The following is a 20,940-nucleotide window of genomic DNA, read 5'->3' as shown; positions in this document are numbered from 1 at the left end:
ATGAATACAGTTCTAGTAACTATATTGGCAAAGATACACTGATTTAATGGTATTTCTGAGAACACAATATTTTCTAGAATACAGCTACCGCGACTGTATTTTTAGAATACAGTACCCTTAATAACGCCATCGAATGACTGTTTTTTGTTATTACTGTGGGTTTGATAATATTATCAGTATAATTGTATTTTTACAGGTGTATTCCAATTTAGAATAGGTAAGCATCTGACAGGCGGGATGGCAGGCGTACGAAAAGTTGTACTAACATCCACCTCCAGCTTGAAGCCTGTCCAGGGTTGGCATCATGAATCATGATCTCAAAATCTTTATTTTGATCCTCTCTACCTAGGTAACAGACCTCAACCTTGGAGCCTGAATCCACTCCAGGGCTGGCACTGCCAAGAAAAATCACCCTGGTAGGAAAATGTACACAGATAACTGCAATTATGATATCTCATCTTATGTCTTAGGTAGAGGGTATATATATCACACGGACAAGATATCGCAAACAAAACCTTCCAACCGAACCGATCCACCCAAAATGAACCTAGGAAACGAAATAAAACAACCTCGAAAGGTTGGCAAACAAACACACACAATATTAAAGTCGATAGTAGGAAGAGACCCAACACCCACCTTCTCTCAAACCCCGCCAAAAACATCATAATAATAATCCTCATCCAAGCCATCCCTCCCCGGAACTGGCGGCGCCTCCCCAGCAAACGTGGCATCATCAAACCTAACATTCAAAAGACGAATCTTCAGCCCGTAATTACCAACCAGATCAATTAACTTGGTCGTCTCGGCTGTAATAGGTTGTTGATTGAGCAGCATCAGTAGTCCGTCCAACCATTCCGAAGCCTCGCTGTGTGAAGACGGTCGAAGTGTGAGGAGGACGATTTCCTTTTGCGTGGAGGCTGTGCGGTGGTGTTTGGATTGGCCGCCGTGGTTGGAGGGGGCGTAGCCGTGAATTGTAATCTTTGTCGCGGCGCGGGGAGCTGTTTTAACCGTTGACGTCGATGTATGATCCGGCGCAGAGATATTCGATACAACCGAAGAGACGGTAGATAAATCAACTATGGAGCGTTAGTTGAACCCTCAAGGCAGGATCATGATTCCAAGGGTGATGGACAACATACTCTTCTCCGGAAGAACATCCAACTCCGGCGCGCGATCCCCCAAATCACTAAACTCGCCAAAATGCAAATAGCGCCGGTTATGCGAAAGCTGCACATACTGATGCGTAGCATTCGACCTGACCCCACTATTCGCACCATCCTTCTCAATCGCAAACCACGCCCCAGCAAGCAAACACCTACTCCTCTGCTCCTTAACAAACTGCAACGCCTCATGATGCAATTCCTCCCTAACCTGCCGCAAATGCTGGCCCCACGCATCCTCATACGTAAGCTCAAGCAGCTCCATCTGCAACTCTCGCAAACGCGCATACTCATAATTAGCCAGTTCATCCTCCACATCCTGGACATCTTTTGTCCGACTCGCGCCACCGACAACAGACTCGATTAGAATACGAACAAGCTCAATGAGTTTATCCAGATCATCTATCTCCGCAGCAGTAGCCTTCCACATTCGGAAAAACGCTTGTAATCCCGCAACATGCAGACGGGTCCAGTGTAATAGTAACGGTCTGAATAGTCTATCGACACTGGATCGCGAATCGAGAAGCATGTAATTCTTCGAATCGTCCATTTCAGACTTATCGACTTCGAAATGCTCGTACAGGATGGACGTCACGGCCAGACTGGCGCGTGCGATGGGACAGCGTTGGCGCGAGGGTTTGGTCGATTGCTCTAGGAGCATTTTTTGAAATTCATCCTGGTGGCTGCGGACATAGTCTGCCAAATCCATCATGGCCAGAAAGCCGACGCCGTAGAATTCTGTGGCCGGACTCTCTGATTCGAAGCCCAGTCTGCGCCATTTCTCGGGATGGTGGCGTTTGGAACGTTTGGCGTTGTCGGCACCCTCTTTTTCCTTCTCCTTCTCCTTCTCGAGAACCTCTTCCGATCCTTTCTGATTACTGGCCAAATGAATCCCCTTCAATGCTCGCCTATGCTCAGGTTTCTCCTGATTCAGGGGAATCTCCTTCCACTTCCTAAGGAGAACCTTAGTAAGAGACTGAAACTCCAGCAACGGATGCGCCAAATCCTGCAACGCAGAGTCCTGCATAAGATCATAGACCGCGCGGATCACCCCAAGATCCTGCAATCTCTGTATAAACTTCGGCCACTCGGCCTCGGAGTCGTAGGTTATAGAGTCGCGCATGAGGGAGTTGATCAATTGCAATGCATTGGCGCAGAGTGCATGGTCAGCGGAGGACAGCCGGCTGACGAGCATTTCTAGGAATTGGGGATAGATCGCGATGGCGGGTTTCAAGGCGCGGAAGCCGAACATATCTGGTTGGGGCGAGTTGCGACCTCCGGCGTGGGGGTGGGAGACGACTGAGACGCAGATTGACATTGCGCCGCGGAGGATGTTGACTAGGGGGGTGTGTGACGATTAATTCGACGATCTGTGGGTGATATATCATATTAGCATGGTATTCATTTCATCTGTAGCGGTTCTTTCATCGGCTGTAGTGTGCATCCCATCCCATCCCATGCCAACAAAGACAGTACTCACCCTTTCGACCAATTCCACATCCACGCATTCCCAGCCTTTATCAACGTCCAGCAATCTGGAAAAACTCGTCAAGCTGTAAGCAAGAGTATTCCCACTGGCGTGCAGGGTGAGGTATCGCAATCGAGTCAGTCCTCCCTCCGCAATGAATAGGTCGGCGAAGGAGGGATCGCCAATATTGCCTTGCAGCTTGAAGACGGCCATTTTGCGGACGGCATCTTCATCGCTGCCCAGGCGCTCCACCAATTCGGCGACATTGACGTTCTCCATAGAGGAAGGAAGATACTAGTACTCCTAGCCTCTGTCCACGGGTGTTGGAGTGGAGTGGAGGAGGAAAGGAAGTGCGGAGGAAGTTCGGAGCGAAGGCGGCGTCAGGGGAAGTGGGGCCAAAGGGTTTACTTTGATTTAGTTTATATTCACTTTATATTCAGTTTATACATGTATTAAGGGTTAGGGATTATGGATAGATTATTTGTAGGTACGCAGTTTAGTGAAACTCGTTTGTACATTACTAGTTATTCGTCATACATAGGGCAGTGCCCGGGGAATCAGGGAATCTATATACAAACACCAACCAACCAACTCCAGAGAGAGACAATGCTAATGCAGATGCAGGCAGACCAGGCAGATGCGACAGATCAGACAGAGCAGAGTAGAGCCCAGGGGACACCGATCCTACTACTCCTACTGATGCTACTGCCTCACCTCCGCCAGCCAACATTCCAAATAACATGGGCAATATCTCGCGCAGTATTCACCGTATCAACCACACGACCAAGGAGACCATTACTAACAGGTTCCCCTTCACCGACCTCCCCCTCCCCCGTATGGCATAAACATACCCGAGGTGGTGAGTCGAAGTGGTCGATTGGTCATTTCGTCCTCATCAGGGACAAACCACGGCTGATCCTGGGTGCGATAATGACCTGTAAAATCGAGACTCGGGTCTTCATCATCGTCATCAAGGAGGAAATTGGCGGAGGATTGAGAATGAGGAGGGCGGAGGGTTTCCACGGAGGGAGTGGGTGATAATTTTGTGGAGTTAGAGGTAGAGGTGGAGGGTTGAGAGGATGGAAGAGATGACCAGCGGTCAAGGATTGACATTGACTCGCGTGGTTCCGGGGTATCGCCGCGGTATTTGAGGGTGGTGGAGGGTAAGGGGGCGATGATTTTGCTGTCGCTGCTGAAACTGTTGCGTGGGGTACTTCGGTTGCTGAGAGATGCTTGACCGGAGATCTCTCGCATCATGACTACTCCGTCGTCAGACGAAGACTCGTCATCCACTGCTGGCCAGCCTTCATCACTTTCCTTGACGTCGACTGCAATACACTGCTCCACCTCATCGTTGAAGTGGATGTGTCGCCGCTCACTGGGGGAAGTCATGCCAGAGGAGGAAGTGGTGAGAGTGCCACCGAGGGAATATGTCGAGCTCCCCGTTCGGTGATGAATTTGATCGAGGTCTGTATTGGATCGGGGGAATGGTGGACGCGACCATCCATTTGCCTCTTGGGCCTTGAGGATGGCACCCGCATGCTGGAGGAGGGTATGTTGGGAGAGGGAGCGTTGGAGAATAGCTTCGGAGGCGGTTTTCTTTTTTAAGATGGGCTTTGGCTCGTAGGAGTTGGGGGTTTCCAGACGGCTTGGAGGGGGGAACTGTGGGAATCGGCGGATGTGATGGTATCAGTTGAGACGGAAGTTTTGAGGGGACCATAGAGCCAAGTGACATCACAGTCCTTGAGCCTGGTATTGTTAGCGCAGATCTTCTGATGAATGCAGAGGCCACTCACCAATTTAAAGTCTCTGGCGAGATGGTTCCGAGGTTATTCTTGGCTTTGGCCCATGTCCTCCAAGAGGCATTTTCCAGTCGGACGCCATTACTGTAGTCACCTCTGCGGGCAGTCACATATCGCCAAGAGGCCCAGATATCCTCTTCCTTCCATTCATGGGCAAGATAATCGACATGACGCGATGGCTCATCCTCAACTGAGGTATCGTCGGCAGCGGGGTGCAAGATTGTGGAGGGAGATGAGAGCTCCGAGATGTCGCTGAGGGCATCGAGATCTTGTATTTGTGTCTGCGTCACTGATTCTGACTCTGGCTCCAGCTCTGATTCCGATTCTGTCCCTGGCGATACCTTGTCGGAAGGGAGTAGTTCCTCGTCTAGCGATAGACTGCTGAGAGAAGGTGTGTAGAGGGGATGGTCGGCAGTCGGGGTGAAGTTCGGAGAGGGCGGAAGGGAAGATTCAGTGGAGGCGACGGGACTAGGAGAATCGTGGGGGAGGAAATCATGTTGCATGGGGGATTTTGAGAGGGTATTATGATGGAGATCGAGGAAATATCTCTGAGTAGTAGGCGAACGTAAGGGATCTGGGGAGAACGACCGGGGGGGTTGCCAGGGCCGTCATGGCTGGGGGGTAGTCATGTGGTGGAGAGTAGATCAGAGAGTAGTTCGGGGGGGTTAGGGTTTTAGGGAGAAGAAAGAGAGGAGGGTTTGCAAGTCAAGTGATGTGAGGGTGTGAGGGCGAGGGTGAGGGTGAGTGGTGAGTGGTGGTGGTTGAAAAGGAGGAGAAGAGAAGAGGGAAGATCCGCAAACAGAGAAAATGTGGGGAGATTCCAACTTCAACTCTACACACTTTCCAAGGTTGACACTTCTCTCTCTTTTTCCTTTTTTTTTCTACTTACCTTCCAGGAGTGCTTCTATATACTTGAATCAAGTTCTATTTCTATTTCTATTTTGTTTTTTTTTTCTGGTTTTTCCTTCCTCATTTTTCCTCGTTTGCCACTGACAATCCCACTAGTGCAGCGCACCGGCCCCAGTTACAGTTACGATGGCCAGACCTTCGATTATTCCCCACTTTTGCGTCCAGTGGAGCCTCCGAGTCAAATCATGGAATGGAATACTCTCAAGGTATCACCGCACAGAACCAGCAGGGTCTGAGCACAACACAATGCATGGTGGGTGGCACAGGTTGACCAGATTTTAGGATATCTATGCCTATCGAGATATCCTCCATGGACCATCATGGATACATTGTGCATTCTACTATTGCCGACTCTCGGAGTATCAATGGTGACAACCTTGGAAATCTTGGAAGTAGCACTGGCACTCCACTATTCGACCAAGATACTGCTACAGAGACAAAGACAAGACAAAAATACTGCCCTATACTGATCGACTCGTCTCGACCCACTAAACTCTGAGCACAGGCCTGGCCCCGGACACTTGTTGGTGCCGAGAAGATAAGCTCGAGATTTGTGCCATCGAGGCCGATATGATCGATGACTATGAGGCTTGAGGGGAACCAATCGAGGGAAGTGGCGGCATATCAGACACCCGTCCAAGGCTAGTCAATCAGCCTGGTCCTGACTGGACTGGTACTGGTACGGGTACTAAATGGAACTGAACTGGAACTGGAACCTTCAAAGTCTCCTCCTATACTATCTCAAGACTTCAAGTTAACTCCCGTTGACATTGTCAAAGACCAACTTACCACTTCCACCACTCCACCACCACCACACCAGGATTGCATCACGCACGGAGCAGCACCAAAGCTAACATAGCTCGTCGTACTCCTAGAATTGCCTTTTGTCTGTGCGCTTGCAGCCTGGGCAACTGGTATTGTCGTTGTCGCCGAGAGGACCAGGCCATGATTGGTCCAGGCTTAAACCCTCCCAGCATTTAGTCGTCCGTCATTCTCCGGGCCCTCGCACCAGGCCCGTGGGCCAGTGACAGCGCCGCATTGCTGCATGTCTTCTTCGTGGAGGCGATGAGTTCGGGCCCCGGCGCCAACACCACCGTTGAAACCAAGGTGCGCTACTGCGTCTAGATCCACTATCAAGAGCACGTCGTTCTGGCCCACCATGATGGACTGCACCCTCACTATGAAGTAGCCCTCCGTACTCAACTCAATCCTGCATAACGTTCACAGTGGATCATCCGCGGAGATGAGATGATTCAATCATGGCGAGGATTGTGCAAATTGACGCGAATCCCCACGGGCCCCCACGACCCACGACCCACGACCACACCCCTGACGCCTCGGAATTGCGGAGCCACCAGCCGGTCCTTTCACATCGATCGACTAGGAAGGCTTGAAGGTGAACGAGTTTGAGATCACCATCGGTCTGTGCTGACTCCCATCTTATCCGTTTCTGGGAGTATCTTGGTGCATACGGAGAACCTTCAACCCAGCTATCTTCATGTAATGTCCCTATCTCGCTCATCCTATCTCTGTTTCCGTCCCATTCCCATTGATATCTATTTTATCTCTGCCGCGGGGTCCCCATTCCTCCGCTCTTCGGAGTATTCACCTTAACGCCTGCTCCACACCTAAGCTACTCTACTCCACCTGGTTTCCTGCACATCGTACTTTGTCAACGCACTTGTACCTACATCCTCTACTCCGTACTAGGCGGACATTACTTTCCACTACTGCGCGTCTTACCAGGGTCCCAGCCACGGTGGAGTCACCTATCCCACTGGAACCTACTTATGCACAACACTGACCTGACACTGACATTATCTTATCGGAGCTCAACGGCTACCTGACGCAGCTGCGTGCGGATCTATCATCACCCGGGCACCAATTGCACGGATCGGATCGGAGCAGTGCAGTCCAGCGCAGTCGCTATCTCGCTCTCGCTTGCTTTCGCCCCTCGGTCGCAGACAGCAGCTCGACCGTTAACATGCATGGCCCCATTGACAAACGGGCAGGCAGGAAGCACGCAGGCGAGCAAGGCTCGGCCAGGCTTTGGTTGGCTCTTGCCCAGTCGGTCTCAGTCGGCCCCAGCTTCTCTCGTCACGTCAATCCTCTCGGTCCTCCTTCCTCGTCTCCTTCCCCTCCCTCTCATCCCTGGCGATAACAACGGTGCATTGTCCTTCTGTCACTGGGCGGGGTTGCTCGTTTCGTCTCAGATACGGAGATGGTGAGCGATATGATCTGCATGGTGTGTTGTCAAAGTATGATTTACGAGTAGCGTAATTAGATACGCCTCAGCGATTACCCATTAGCAATTGACCAGTAGCATCTATCCATCCATCCATCACAATCTGTCTATATCCAGTGTATCCCATGTATCCCGCAATCCCGGGCCGAGATTATTCGACCGGATCACGGGATCAAGTCACGTGCAACTCATCTTAGTCAGCGCCCCGCACCGCAAACCGCCCGCACTGCCTCAGCCCGCCAAAGCAGCCGCCTTAGACTAACCTGACTTGAATTTCATTAAAATGGCTGAAGTCGCAGATACACCCGGTTCTCTGGAGCCGCAGGCCCGACACATCGTATACTGTGGAGGTGAGTGAATTGAGCTGAGCTCATCGAGTCGACTTGAGTGAGGACCCTGTGGTGGTATGGTGGGCTGTTCCTTTCCTTGCTCGCCGGATGGAATTCGTTGCTGGAAGAGCTGGCCAGACCAGGCTGGATCTCTGAACCCCACCCCTTCTGTGACACACAGTACAGTACCTTGTACACATTGCGAGTCTTGGCTAACGCAATACCTCTCTAGTATGCACTCTACCGCCCGAGGTATGTACGCAATCAAACATTCCCATCCCACGTTCGATATGATTCGATATGATAGCAAGCTCAACTAGCTCCTATCGCTTGGACCTCGACCCCGACCTCTTTCCGAAACACAAACGAATCCAGACAAACAAAACAGGCCTGACCAATCTCATCTCTAGTATTGCGAGTTCGGCGGCACCGCGAAGAAATGCGAAGAATGGCTCGAGGCGAAACAGCCTGATCTTTGGACAAGATTATACTCAGAGGGTGAGCTCCACTCCTCCCACCTTATACAATTATACAATCGTACAATTATACACTGCATCGGCATCTGCATCAGTATCAGCATACCCCGATACCTCGACTATCATCCTCAACTCGTCCCGCTCCACCCCCATCTTTATCACTACCCCCCCTTCCCCACCCACTCACACCCAAACAATCCCATCTAACACCCCCTCCAGACGCAGTAACAGCCAACCTCTCAACCCTTTCCCTCTCAGCCCAAGAACGCGCCGCCAAAGACGCCGCCAAAAAAGAAGCCCGCGCCGCCCAATCCGAAGCCCGCGACGCCGAACGCAAAGCCGCCTCAAAGATCCAAATCAAGCGCGTCGAGCGCAACAAACGCAAACACGTCACCGTCCTCGTCGGCCTCGAAGTCTTCGGTCTAGAAAATAAGAAAATCGCCAAGGATCTCGGTAAGAAGTTTGCTACGGGGTCGTCTATGACACGCTCCGCCGCGGGGACGGAGGAGATTACCGTTCAGGGAGATGTTAGTGAGGAGATTCGGGAGTGGTTGCTTGAGGTGCATGGGGATAAGGTTCCTAAGGGGAATATTGAGTTGATTGAGGATAAGAAGAAGAAGAAGGCTGATGCTGCGGCGGGTTTAGCCTGAGTCCTATACCTTGAGGGTGGGGTGTGATGTGATACAACTATGGGATGAATTGATTGCATTGAGTGCGGGTTGGATGACATACGATTTCATTATGGCTCTGGGTATCATGACTAAATAGCTTCAAACGCTCAAATGTTTCTGTACAGTGGTAGTTCCGAGCTTGACTATAACTCGTCGAGAACCCGCAGGGGATCGTAATCTGTGTCCGTAGCTTTCGCCTTCGCCATTGCTTGCGAACTCGAACTTGACCTCCTCGAAACCCCCCCAATCTCCATCTGTAGATCTCGCCTGGAGACTCTCCCGCCGATCCGCAAGACTGGCCGGATACCAAGCCTCACCCTCCACACGATCATGAAGAATAGACTCAACAACAGCATCCGTAGAAGCAAGAACAGAGTCCGCTCCAGCTTCATATTGACTGCACCGCGCCTCCTCCGCCTCCACCAACCCCGATCCCAATCCCAATCCAGAATCCCCCTCCCTCCCCCCCGGGCCAATTCCTCAGGAAAATCCCCAAAAGCACAACCAAAACCGCCGACCCAACAACAGCCCAGAAAATCCTCAATCGCCGACTGATCCTCTCCTGCCACTCCAACTCCCTCCGCTCCCAAGACTCAATCTCACACCGTACATCCTTCAGCCGTTTCCCCAGATCCTCAAACTTCTCCCTCCCAACTCTCATCCTCTCCTCCAACGCAGCAGCCTTCTCACTTTGCGGCTCAAAGCCCTTTAACTCGATAATCTGTTTTCGAACACCAGTGTCCAAAGAAGCCGTCTCCCTCTCAAAATCATTCAGAAATGACGCCGCCGACTCGGATAATTCCTGAAACGAGGCTATCGTCGCATTCAAGCCCGTTATCCTCTCTAGAAGATTATAGTATGTGTAATCGAGTCGTCGCGTAACGTCCGTAGCTTGTGTCCCCGTTGACGCCAGCGCCGAACGTAAATACCTGCATGGTAATTAGCTTAACTTAACTTTACTTATTCACTCCTCGGTAGTAAACGGAGAAAACATACGATTCACCAACCTTCCTCCTCCGCTTAACCCTCTCCAAATCCTCCATACACTGAATCTGGGACCGAATCGGTCCCAAATGCTCATTTTGCTCGGGGACATCGAGTAAACTGCCCCTCCTTTCGGACCAGCGAGATGACCTCGTCTCCGTTGGTCGGAGGAAATCGTCGCGGTCTTTGTCGCGGCGGGATTGGAGGAGGCCTCTCGCACTTGCTGAGGCGAGACTCATAGGGCGGAGACGGAGATCACGGGATTTGGAATGTTTGTGTCGTGGTTTGTTCTCGGGGGGATGGTGCTGGTGGTGGTGGTGGGTGAGACTTAGGAATGGGTCGCGGCGGGAGAGTCGGTGACGTGGTTCGGGGGATCCGTGGTTTTGGGTGGGGGCGGTTGAGCTTGGGGTGGATGTGGTGAAGGAGGATGATTCTTGGAGGCCTTTTGGCTGGCTTAGTCTGAATGATGATCCTCCTAGGGAGGTGGTGTGTTTGTGTTGGACATGGCGAGGGATAGTTTTGTCTGCAAACGGAGTGGAGACGTCATTAGGTCGGGGGGTGGTTGAGGGTGATTTGTGGGTTAGGGGGAATGTTGCGGAGACGGTTCGGGTGTGTGCGAAGGGGGTAGGACGGTCCATTTGGGCATTATATTCTGGGAAGTGGGTGTAGTCTTGGAGAGGATGAAAAGAAGATGTGAGGAGGTGAGATGGAGTGAAGTGCGGAGGAGACGCGGAGGCGCCAAGACGATCGACAGGCAGTTGCGCAGCAGCAAAGCCACAGTGTTTACAGTCTACAGTTTACAGTACACAGTGTTATACTACGCGAATAATTAGAACAAGCTGCTAGTTTTGTAATTTAAATAATTGCTTTTATGTAATGGATCGCTATGAACTGAATCGAATCCTCAAACACTCCCAGAAACGCCAGTGCCCAACGAGAATTAGCGGTAGCTGTACTAGACAGCAGCTAGCTGAGCGCAGCCTAGCATAGCTGTGCTGTGCTTTGCTGTGCTGTGCTGTGCTAGCTTGCTGTAGTATCCGGATAATGCAGGTAGATGGAGTGTATCAATGTACATCATGCAGATACTCCACCTTATGAGTTGAGAAGCTTGTTGCGCTTCTCTCTGCGCTTCAAGCGCTCGACGCGCTTGGCATGCATCTTCTCGGCCATCTTCTCGTAGCGGAGCTTCTCCTCCTTAGCAGCGCGCTTATCCTTGATGCGCTGGATGTGGGCCTGGAGAGGGTCAGCATGTTATCGTGGGATGGCAGGGTGGCAGGGTGGCAGGGTGGCAGATGGTAGCATGATAGAGAGGGGATAAGAACATGAGTTGCATCCAACATTAGGGCTTTAGGGATAGAAAAAGAAAAAAAAAAGGAAGTAATAGCAGTGATAGCTATCCAAGTACCCACCTTACGCTCGGCCTCTTTCTCCTCCTTCATCTCACGCTCCAACTCCTTCACGGCCTTTGCCTGGTCCGAGGCCTCCTTCCGCTTAGCGTAAGAGGTCAAACCGGAGTTCGGGCGGAAAGGCTTTTTAGAGGAATCATGCCAATTCTTGCCTGAAAAGGATTGGATTAGTCGGAGTTAGGGTGGAGTGGGGACATGGAGTTGGAGTTGGAGTGACATACCGTTCTTGCGCATGCCGGTGGACTTGGGAGCCTCGGCGGCTGGCGCGGTGGCCGTGGCCGTAGACATTGTAGAAAGTGTGTGGGTGGGTGGGAGTATGATTGAGGGTATCACTGTGTTTCGAGCAACTGTAAATGTACCACTGTGACAGTTGTTAAGTGGATGCAGAGTTGAATAAGATAGACCGAGTTGGTCCTGAAGTCGGAAGTGAAAATTTGCTCGGAGATTATCAGATCGAGATAATCAGCCTTGGCACCCGCTAACACGAATTTCCTTCACCAACACTGCCTCATTCACCACTGACAACCTTTCTCTCTCTCCACTTCTCCCTGGACTCCATCCACAGTCCCGCTTTCACCGTATTTGGCGCCAAAAAAGACCAGTTTTCTTGGAATCTGACGACCTCGCTTCTGCAAGACTCTTGGCTTACTCCATACTGGCCGACTGTCTCATTCACCGCCAAATCCCCTCTTTTTTTCCGGCCCCTCTTTGACTCTCTGCCTGACGGGCCCGATCAAATCACTCACTCTTAAATACTTCCCCTCCCTTCTTTATATCTGCTCTCTCCTGCTTTACAAAATCATGCTTCTGCGATAGCCCCGTTCATCCACCCCCTCTCTTCCTCTCCCCCCTGGACTCTTAAGCCTTGATGGCGACGGCCGAGCATGCAATCACGGTCAATGAAGCGATGGAGTTGCCCGCCCTCCCGCCTAACCAGGGGGTCGAGGCTATGAAGGATATCGTCTTCGGATCGGTGAGTTCCACAGTTTATCAGCATTGCTGGGCATCGTTGCACTCCGCAGTACCCCCAGCACTCCATCGCAGTGGCAAATGACTCACTATCTTCTCCCCAGTCCGCAGGAATGGCAGGAAAACTAATAGAATACCCCTTCGACACCGTCAAAGTCCGCCTCCAATCCCAACCCGAACATCTCCCCCTCCGCTACACGGGCCCACTAGACTGTTTCCGCCAGTCCTTCCGCGCCGATGGCCTCAAGGGCCTATACCGAGGCATATCAGCCCCCCATGACCGGCGCCGCCGTCGAAACAAGCTGTCTATTCTTCAGCTACCGCATAATCCAAGACGCCCTCCGAGCAACCGTCTTCCCAGGCGTTGACCACCTCCCCTTCGCCGCCCTCCTCTTCAGCGGCGCAGCATCAGGCTCAATAACCTCCCTCGCCCTCACCCCAATCGAACTAATAAAATGCCGCATGCAAGTGCCCACCTCAACATCAGTCCAACCCCGCCCCCTCGCCCTCGTCGCAGAAATCTTCCGCCGCGAAGGCCTAATCGGATTCTGGCGCGGGCAGCTAGGAACCCTAATCCGCGAAACCGGCGGGTCGGCTGCCTGGTTCGGCGGCTACGAAGGCGTCAGCTCACTATTCCGCGCCCACAACATAAAAACATCCCCCGACACCGACGGCACACTTTTCCTCCACCAACAACTCATCGCCGGCGCAACAGCGGGAATAAGCTACAACTTCCTCTTCTACCCAGCCGACACGATCAAATCTCGACTTCAAACGGAGGATATCTCGCTCCGGCAGCCCGGTGCCCAACGGCAGACTTTTTGGTCTGTTAGTCGGGCGTTGTGGAGGCAGCAGGGGTTTAAGGGCATGTATCGTGGTTGTGGAATTACGTGCGCGCGATCGGCGCCGAGCTCGGCTTTTATCTTTTCTGTTTATGAGGGGTTGAGGTCGTTTTTTGGTTGATGGCTTTGGTTGCCCTTTGGTGATTTGATGTTCTGCATATAGATTTTGTTTGGGCATAGTTGTTTGCTTTTGTTTTATACCCATAAAAAAGATATTGTTGTGATATAGATTTTGAATGGATTATGAGTGTTGAATTGTTTGTCGACTAGAAGAGGGAATGGACTAGTTGCACTAGTAAAGTGTCATTTGTCTTCCCTCTTGCCAGTGATGGTGTCTATCAAACCTGGAACTACGACTTGAAAGTACTACCCGCAGAATCAGGCTGTATACTCCGTAGGTATGCAGTATAGGATAAACTTGGAGACGATCATATACAAAATCAGACAACGTGACGATGAGAAATTATACTCGACCAATCAGAGACCCACAACAATGAATGAGGCATATTCAGCCCACACATTACTGGGTGATCGCAAGGTACGAGTTCTTTATGATCTCGCAGCAGCCAATTACTTTGCAACAATTGAGAAATTTATTTCCCTTGTATCCATCCATTAAACTCAATGCCGCCTCCAGGGCTCGGCTGGATGCGTTGAGATACCCGATGCGAAAAATGCAGCCACGTTCTACTAGTAAATGGGCTGTACCTAGGTCTGGTACAGTCCAAAATTTGGTCTCTGGGGCCCTTACCCCTCAAATTCAAGTTTTCATCATTCAGCCCAGTAGGAACCATCGAATTGCAAAAATATATTTCAGCTTGAGGTCCTCTGGCCAGTGGCCATGTTGAGGAGCCGGGCACAGCTATGTAGATCCACGTTGTGTTATACTACATAGCTTTGCTCAAGTTCAAGTTCAAACGAAACGTCGTGAATGCTACCAAGATTCCCAGTATTAGATGGAATTACTACTGGTATTTCTTGTTTCTGTTACAATCAAGCAGTCGGTGGAGAACTTGAACCTTGTAAGGTACTACTAGTAGTACCTAAGTATCAGCAGAAACCCGAGGATTCCCGGCCCACTGGCAGTCATGCATACTATCCCAATGTGTTCCTTTCTCACCCCAACTTCCAGAAGACACGCAAATTCCCGAGGTCCTTCAAGTTCCCCGCAGATTTATATATATCCAAAGCATACCTAAGCAGCAACCTTACCAAGACCTTCAAGCCAAGGTTCCTCCGAGTCATCCTCACAAATCCGCAAGGACCTCAATCAATTGATACAATTCGCGCCCCAGATCACCATTCACTCGATATCTCTCCGAAAGAATCGAATAGTCCGGAAGATCACTCGTTTCCGTCCAAGATCCAACAATACTACCAATATCATCAAGCTCATCATCAATACGGACCTCACGAATAACCCTTCGAAAGCCATCCAAATACAGTACCAGAAGCTTTCCCGTCTGGAAGGCTTCCTGATCTGCAACAACCATATACGTGCTCGTAACAACTTTCTGTAATGCCATCCCAGTCGATTCAATCACCGAATCCCGCTCATGAAGCCACGCTGCAGGATCATCCTCTTTAGCGGTAGCAAGATCTCTCTTGAAATAGATATACATATTCTTCAGGATATCATCCCCTGGACCAGGGACACGCTTGACTACACACTCACCATCACCAGAACGAACTTGAAAAGGCTGTAACAAAAGCGGACCAGCAAGCTCAGGTATAATATCATAGATCTGACGCCATGACTCCGAACCAGGCCCAAAATTAAACAAGTCCTCACTATCAAGAACAGCCCATTCCGCCTCTTCTCCAAATTTTTCCGTATCGATCCATTCTTCCATTTGCGTATCATCTTTGACTCTCTGGTCTGAGTTCAAGGCACTGTAATAAGTCCGCAAGAGATAGGGACATATATGATCCGGAAACGGATACATCGCGTACCATCGCAAATTTTCACAGCGATAAGGTCGAAGAATGATGTCGATTTCTTCAGTTGTGGGGAGTCGAAATCCGGTACCCTGGGCGGGAAGATCTTTCAAGTCAGGCATTTTGAACCATTTAAAGGGGAGAGTGTTTAGATTGAGAAATTAAGTGACTAGTCTGCTTCGTTGTTGGTTTGGTGTTTTCGTCGAGGAGAAGGACCAGTTTTGTATGAAGTATTGCTCAATGGGTAATTCACCCCAAGCGGGCCCTGTCTTTTCCGATTCGGACATGATGGTGTATGGTGGAAGTATCGTAGAGCAGAGAGTCCTGGGGAATAAACAACGGAACTTGAAACGATTCAAGCGGGGCTTGGGGAAACTGTTTAGATAGGTTGCCAAGATAAATAGCCTCTATTTTGGAGGGCTCATCTGTTTCATTGGAACTTTTTAATGTTACTGTAGGTATTACTAGAGCGACGGTAATCATTTGAATGCACAAGTCAAGCGGGGATTCTTTTGGGTCTTATAGGCACCTGCGGGTGAAAAAGGTAATACAACATTGGTATGTGTGCCCAGCGAAGTAATAGAGAAGAGTACACAGAAAGGCGAAAATTATCAGTGGCGAGAGAGAAATAATTGGAAGTAGCTAGATATAAAGAATTTGTTTCTGTGAGAGGCCCCGGAGCGCATGAATCAAGTACACAGTAATTATAGCAGCCCTGGAGTTGAATCGAGATATGTGCAATTTTTATCCTTGTTACGTTTAGGCGCCAACTTGAAGCTATTCCAATTCTAGGACTCAGCCTTCAACCCCCACATTGGGCGTACAGTGTGGCCCACTAGGCCTATCCGCCAGTCTTATTCCCTGTTCTAAGGCCGCGGTCACCTGATGTTGAACACTTCCCCTCCTTCAGCTGAAAATAAGATAGTGATTACTGTGGTTAACTTCAAACGACACAATTTCTGTCAATATGGCCTCGTCGAAATCCAAGTCATTTGGGGCCAGTAACAGTGGAAAGCAGGTCACCCACAACGTTGGTACAGTAAAAAATGGCCTAGGGAGATATCAAGTAGGTGAGTCGGGAACCCGACATCCATCTGTGGTCCGACCGCTAAAGAGCACCACCCAACCTAGAGCCTTCGCATTTTAGTACAGTTCCGTTCGCTCGTGATCTACAATTCATTGACCGTAGAGCACTATTCGCTCAACTCCAGCTGAAAGGCTCCGCTCCAGCAACGATAGCACTACTCGGAGGTAGTCGCAGTGGGTGGGTTAAAGACGGCTCACTTGTTATGCACTGCTAATACCAAGAAGAAAATCACACCTAGCTATCGAATACTGTTATCGAATCCGTGACCAATCCCCAGAACCTGGGTTTTCTGGATCGATGCGAGCAACGCAGCGCGCTTCGAACAAGGCTACCGGGAAATTGCAGCCCGAGCTTGGGTTCCTGGTACAAAAGATCCTGACGCCAATGTATGTCAACTTGTCATTGAATGGCTCCAGAGAGGAAATTTGGAGAAATTCATACTTATTGTCGATGGTCTCGATGATAATCTTCTTCTGGAACGCCCGTCACTCCTGAAATTTTTGCCTCAAAAGTCGAGCTATGGCTTTATCATTGTGACAACACGGAGTAGAAATATGGCTTTAATGGTTGCCGAGGAAAGCGATATCATTTCGATAAAGCCGATGAACATGTCACCGAAGAAAGCAGCAATGAGGAAAGGAGAATCAAAAGGCTCAAGTCAAGCTCCTGGCGTTATCGCATCAGGATTCGCAAACTCGAGGCTGCAGGATGGAATAGAAAAGAAAAAGTATTCTCATGTCGTGGCAGTCGGCCCCAACAAGAGTACTCCGAGTCGTGAAAGGATACGTCAACACATGGAAAAAATGAAGATGGACTCAAAGATTGATTTTAATCCCCGGTGCACTGAACATGTCGGCCACGGAGGGTTCGCCCAGGTCTTCAAAGAACCAGGAGCCCTTATTGGCATCAGAAAGCCGTGGGTTGCTGTCAAGCGCATTCTTAAAGGACATAGTAATGCACCGTTTGCCATCGAGAAAGATGAAATCGTCCGGGAGATCGTCACGGCAGCAGACCTAATGAAGGAGCAGGTAAGTCGCCGAATGCCTTACCCATTGAGGTCTCCTTCTAATGAACATTGCAGAGCGACCTTTTCGTGGAGTTCTTCGGGTGGAGTGAAGATGATAATTTCGTCTTCCTGGCTATGGAGTATGTTGAGCTGGGTGATTTGAAAGCAAATTCCCATTCACCGTGGGCTGAGCACGATACGAAGCTGATCATGCATCAATTATTGGAGGGGCTAGTGAAAATGCACCGGGAAAATATCGCGCACCGCGATCTTAAACCACAGGTGGGTGGAAATTTGGATATCATGATGCTCAACTTGAGTGCAACGAAAAATACGCTAATTCGAAGCATAACAACAGAATATACTTCTCATTTCTCGCGATCCACCCCGTGTCAAGATTGGCGATTTTGGTATCTCCAAGCGGGTTCCCAAAGACAGCTCAACGAGATATGATACTAGATACAGTAGTGGAGGATACTGTGCCCCAGAGATCACGAAGGGAAAAGCAAAAGAGCAGTACACAAAGGCCGTGGATTTATGGTCCTTGGGATGTATTATGTACGAGATGGTTGTGGGAGAAAGACTTTTTCGGGACGATGTACACGCAGCGTATGAATATGGCGATATCATATCAGGTCTAGAGAGTACTATGAGTCGGAAATTCAGCGAGTATGGGATGAGTCTCCTGATGTCGCTGATTGCAAATAATCCCGCTGAAAGACCTAACGCGGAAGAGGCACTGTCACACATCTGGTTCCGCTGATAGGTAGTATAAAATCAAATTTTCCTGTCATAGACTGAGAAATCATACACACGGCCTTTGTTTAAACATGCAGTCAAGGTGATTGGCAAATTTTTATATATGGCTTGTATGGATTAATTTTTTTGCTGCAAGTGAGAGCGCTATGCATATCTCTAACGATTCAGAGAATACCTAGAATACTAGTAGTACTTCTTTTCAGAAGTCATTCTTGCAACTTGGATCATGAGGCTATGTGCCTGCTCGGCAATAGCTCAGCATAGCTAGCCAAGTACCACCCAACATTATAGTGGCAGAAGACTTTTGACACTCATTACGATAAGGCGTTCGTCATATCTTCTAATGGGTCTAGCACCTCCTTAACAAAGTCCGCGTCCTTTGCTATCGACTCCCTTTTCACATCTAGGCACCAAGCTACCAATTTCTGATACCTGGCGCCAACTCTGGCCTCTAAATTCAGGCATTCTCTCAATAGACCCTCTCGCCAGGTGACAGAATCATCGGACAGTCTCCTCATAATCATTCCCATGGGCTCCCAGAGGCCTATTTGGAGTAACACTACGCCAAGGCTGTATATGTCATAGTTCTTGATGTATCTTTCGCTTTTGTTCCCAAGAAGCCTGTCTGGGTGTTGAAAGACAGCGAAGTCCCAATTCTTCCCAGCCAAGCCAGATGCTCTGATATTAGACGTATCGGTTCCCTCTAGTTTGGTTACCATGTCACTAGTGCGGATCATGTCGAAGCCCATCAGATAGGGGCGCCCGATCGAGAACGGGAATTTCGCTTTGTGATCCTGATCGGCCTTTTCCAGAATCACAACACTCCTAGACGTAATATTTTTGTGAACGAAACCTGCAGTATGGAGGAAAAATATTGCCTCTGTAAGCCTGTGTGCTAGTTGAAGCCGTTGGTCGAGCGGCACATAGACACGCGGGAATGGCGACCTGTCTAGCCGTGACTCCAGAGTGTTCATCGAATCAATCTTATACGGCGCAGTTTGAGCGAAGAAGAACCGCCGACTGGGAACATCCAAGAAGTAATGAGAAATCTGGAGTAGACCTATATTCATAACAGGGTCCAGACAGTTGAGTGCGACGGCGAGCTGGCCCAGTCCGCAGACTAGGCTGTCAAACTCGGAATTACCGGGCACAATACCGGGTGGAAAATTCCGGCTAGCTAAAATGCATTGATCATTGCCAACATGTATAGGCTTGATTGAGGTGTAGTTGGAAACTGCCCTGGTTATCTCATCTGGAGGCGTGCACTTTAGCATACTGTGAACCTTCTCATCTCTTGCTCCTTGAGGGAGATTTAAAAAGTCTCGCAGTTGCATGTTTGCCCGGATAACAGGCGGTATAGGTGCATCAATACATTCTGAAGCCGGTGACACGAATTTGAAGTCCGCGGGTAAGGCGAGGAGCTTTATATCAAATCGGTTGGACCATTCGTAGAGCTCTGCCTCGAGTTCCTGGAGTTCGCTCCGCCGACTGATCCACAACACCTGGTTGCGCCCTCGCTGGAGCCATCCGGATCCTTGGATCTTGCTCATATTACCAGCGGCCTTTCCGGCTAGCTTTGCTAGGTACTTTGCGGTACTTTCAAGAAGTTCCTCATCCTCGTCGGAGAGCTCATGTGTCGGGTTCTGCTGCCGCCTCTCCTCAAAATACTGGATGATTTTATTAACCACCCGGAGGTCCCAGTTGAAGCGATGGAAGAGGGATTCCGCATCACTAGAATACGCGGCGTTGGCAGACAGGAACTTGAGTATGATTGCGAAAGCCGGGAATACTGTTCCGAATATATCCATGGTAATAGCCACTTCTCACAAGTTGGATGCGAAGGGGTTAGGGATTTCCCACGTGTGGTAATGTGGCTGTTCGGAACCCAGTTTCAGGAAAGAAACCGCTGGCTAATCACACTGAACCACGTGCATGGCTTTGTTTGGCCGATGACATTGGTGGGGAAGTTGCGTCTCGACATGCAGGGCTTTAGTAGTGGCGTTACGACCGTCCATCTACTCTCTCTGCCTTCTGCCTCATTTTCAACGAACCATGGTTTTTTTTGTTCATGTGGTATTTATGGCAGAGAGATCATTACTCATCGAAGGTGACCACTTCAGCCTTAAGTCCAGAGGGGAAGGTGTTGTATGGTCGGAAGGGGATCTTTTTTCGTCCTATTGTAGGCCGTGTGATGGGGTAAATGGCCGCTTTCATATCTCGTAGCACACCTAGAGACTGACGAGAAACCTGGGCTTTAAAGAGGAAGATAGAATTGAAGTCAAGTACATGCGTGATGAGTAGGCGCGACTGAAAGATAGTTAATAACTTAGCATAGAGAGGTAGTCTACGAGGACGAACAGTAAACATAAGCACCTTCGGTGATGCCGAGATCGACATCTTCTGCTGAAGCTGCGCGAGTGCCAATAGATGGAACAATAAGTACGGATCCTCGGTCGATTCTGTCTCGGGTAGGTTTGGGACTTTTTTATGCTTGAAGTATAGCCTGCGATCTCGAGTGATCCTTGTGTAGTGGACATAACCCACCAACGGGGGTGATGATCTGGAAATCAGGTTGCCACGGAGATGGAAGACGAGGTAATCCGGGCGATGAATAGGACGAAATTGGAAGTGGAAGGAAGGACCTTAGTGAAGTTGGCGGCTCTGTAAATTGGCGAACTGACTATCTGCAGGCCGAGAAGCTGGAGTGGGCGTTCCTGAGTGTACATAGAATACCGTGCCAGGGGCCCGCCAGCGGTTTGACGCCGGCATGCTGGTAGATTTATGATACTTCCTACAATATTATGTGTATATATGAGCGTGTAGTGTCTGCAAACCTTGGAAGTTCAGGGCAAAACGTACCGAAGTCATTGACTGTGATATCAAGATGCA

The 20,940-nt window shown here is 49.9% G+C and overlaps 10 protein-coding genes across 10 annotated transcripts; 3 read left to right on the top strand and 7 right to left on the bottom strand.

Moving 5' to 3' along the window:
- Positions 1-642: 642 nt before the first annotated feature.
- N7533_011542 (ELMO/CED-12 family protein) lies at positions 643-2,907 on the bottom strand (the record flags this gene model as incomplete). Its single annotated transcript, XM_057108192.1, has 3 exons — positions 643-1,076; positions 1,140-2,498; positions 2,637-2,907. The coding sequence occupies 3 exons, from the start codon at positions 2,905-2,907 to the stop codon at positions 643-645; spliced, it is 2,064 nt and encodes a 687-aa protein (XP_056955570.1).
- A 534-nt stretch (positions 2,908-3,441) lies between these two features.
- N7533_011541 (protein phosphatase regulator REG1) lies at positions 3,442-4,933 on the bottom strand (the record flags this gene model as incomplete). The annotated part of the gene is made up of 3 exons (XM_057108191.1): positions 3,442-4,290; positions 4,329-4,377; positions 4,425-4,933. The coding sequence occupies 3 exons, from the start codon at positions 4,931-4,933 to the stop codon at positions 3,442-3,444; spliced, it is 1,407 nt and encodes a 468-aa protein (XP_056955569.1).
- A 1,366-nt stretch (positions 4,934-6,299) lies between these two features.
- N7533_011540 (uncharacterized protein) lies at positions 6,300-6,500 on the bottom strand (the record flags this gene model as incomplete). Its single annotated transcript, XM_057108190.1, has 1 exon — positions 6,300-6,500. One exon carries the CDS (start codon positions 6,498-6,500, stop codon positions 6,300-6,302), a length of 201 nt encoding a protein of 66 aa, XP_056955568.1.
- Positions 6,501-7,867: 1,367 nt separating this feature from the next.
- tma22 (putative RNA binding protein Tma22) lies at positions 7,868-9,039 on the top strand (the record flags this gene model as incomplete). The annotated part of the gene is made up of 4 exons (XM_057108189.1): positions 7,868-7,934; positions 8,146-8,165; positions 8,324-8,411; positions 8,609-9,039. The coding sequence occupies 4 exons, from the start codon at positions 7,868-7,870 to the stop codon at positions 9,037-9,039; spliced, it is 606 nt and encodes a 201-aa protein (XP_056955567.1).
- A 409-nt stretch (positions 9,040-9,448) lies between these two features.
- Positions 9,449-10,682, bottom strand: N7533_011538 (uncharacterized protein; the record flags this gene model as incomplete). Its single annotated transcript, XM_057108188.1, has 2 exons — positions 9,449-9,989; positions 10,057-10,682. The coding sequence occupies 2 exons, from the start codon at positions 10,680-10,682 to the stop codon at positions 9,449-9,451; spliced, it is 1,167 nt and encodes a 388-aa protein (XP_056955566.1).
- Positions 10,683-11,136: 454 nt separating this feature from the next.
- N7533_011537 (CGR1 family protein) lies at positions 11,137-11,738 on the bottom strand (the record flags this gene model as incomplete). The annotated part of the gene is made up of 3 exons (XM_057108187.1): positions 11,137-11,277; positions 11,454-11,602; positions 11,672-11,738. The coding sequence occupies 3 exons, from the start codon at positions 11,736-11,738 to the stop codon at positions 11,137-11,139; spliced, it is 357 nt and encodes a 118-aa protein (XP_056955565.1).
- Positions 11,739-12,318: 580 nt separating this feature from the next.
- amcA (putative mitochondrial ornithine carrier protein AmcA/Ort1) lies at positions 12,319-13,382 on the top strand (the record flags this gene model as incomplete). The annotated part of the gene is made up of 3 exons (XM_057108186.1): positions 12,319-12,423; positions 12,524-12,574; positions 12,630-13,382. 3 exons carry the CDS (start codon positions 12,319-12,321, stop codon positions 13,380-13,382), a joined length of 909 nt encoding a protein of 302 aa, XP_056955564.1.
- Positions 13,383-14,508: 1,126 nt separating this feature from the next.
- N7533_011535 (uncharacterized protein) lies at positions 14,509-15,321 on the bottom strand (the record flags this gene model as incomplete). The annotated part of the gene is made up of 1 exon (XM_057108185.1): positions 14,509-15,321. The coding sequence occupies one exon, from the start codon at positions 15,319-15,321 to the stop codon at positions 14,509-14,511; it is 813 nt and encodes a 270-aa protein (XP_056955563.1).
- A 1,759-nt stretch (positions 15,322-17,080) lies between these two features.
- Positions 17,081-18,055, top strand: N7533_011534 (serine/threonine-protein kinase; the record flags this gene model as incomplete). The annotated part of the gene is made up of 3 exons (XM_057108184.1): positions 17,081-17,314; positions 17,368-17,574; positions 17,651-18,055. 3 exons carry the CDS (start codon positions 17,081-17,083, stop codon positions 18,053-18,055), a joined length of 846 nt encoding a protein of 281 aa, XP_056955562.1.
- Positions 18,056-18,365: 310 nt separating this feature from the next.
- On the bottom strand, positions 18,366-19,859 carry N7533_011533 (uncharacterized protein; the record flags this gene model as incomplete). The annotated part of the gene is made up of 1 exon (XM_057108183.1): positions 18,366-19,859. One exon carries the CDS (start codon positions 19,857-19,859, stop codon positions 18,366-18,368), a length of 1,494 nt encoding a protein of 497 aa, XP_056955561.1.
- Between the last annotated feature and the right edge of the window lie 1,081 nt (positions 19,860-20,940).

This window comes from Penicillium manginii (genome assembly GCF_028828005.1).
Source record: "Penicillium manginii strain IBT 31320 chromosome Unknown utg000008l:1.0-3226943.0:1.0-3228205.0, whole genome shotgun sequence".
Taxonomy (NCBI): domain Eukaryota; kingdom Fungi; phylum Ascomycota; class Eurotiomycetes; order Eurotiales; family Aspergillaceae; genus Penicillium; species Penicillium manginii.
This window is presented reverse-complemented; position numbering and strand designations above follow the sequence as displayed.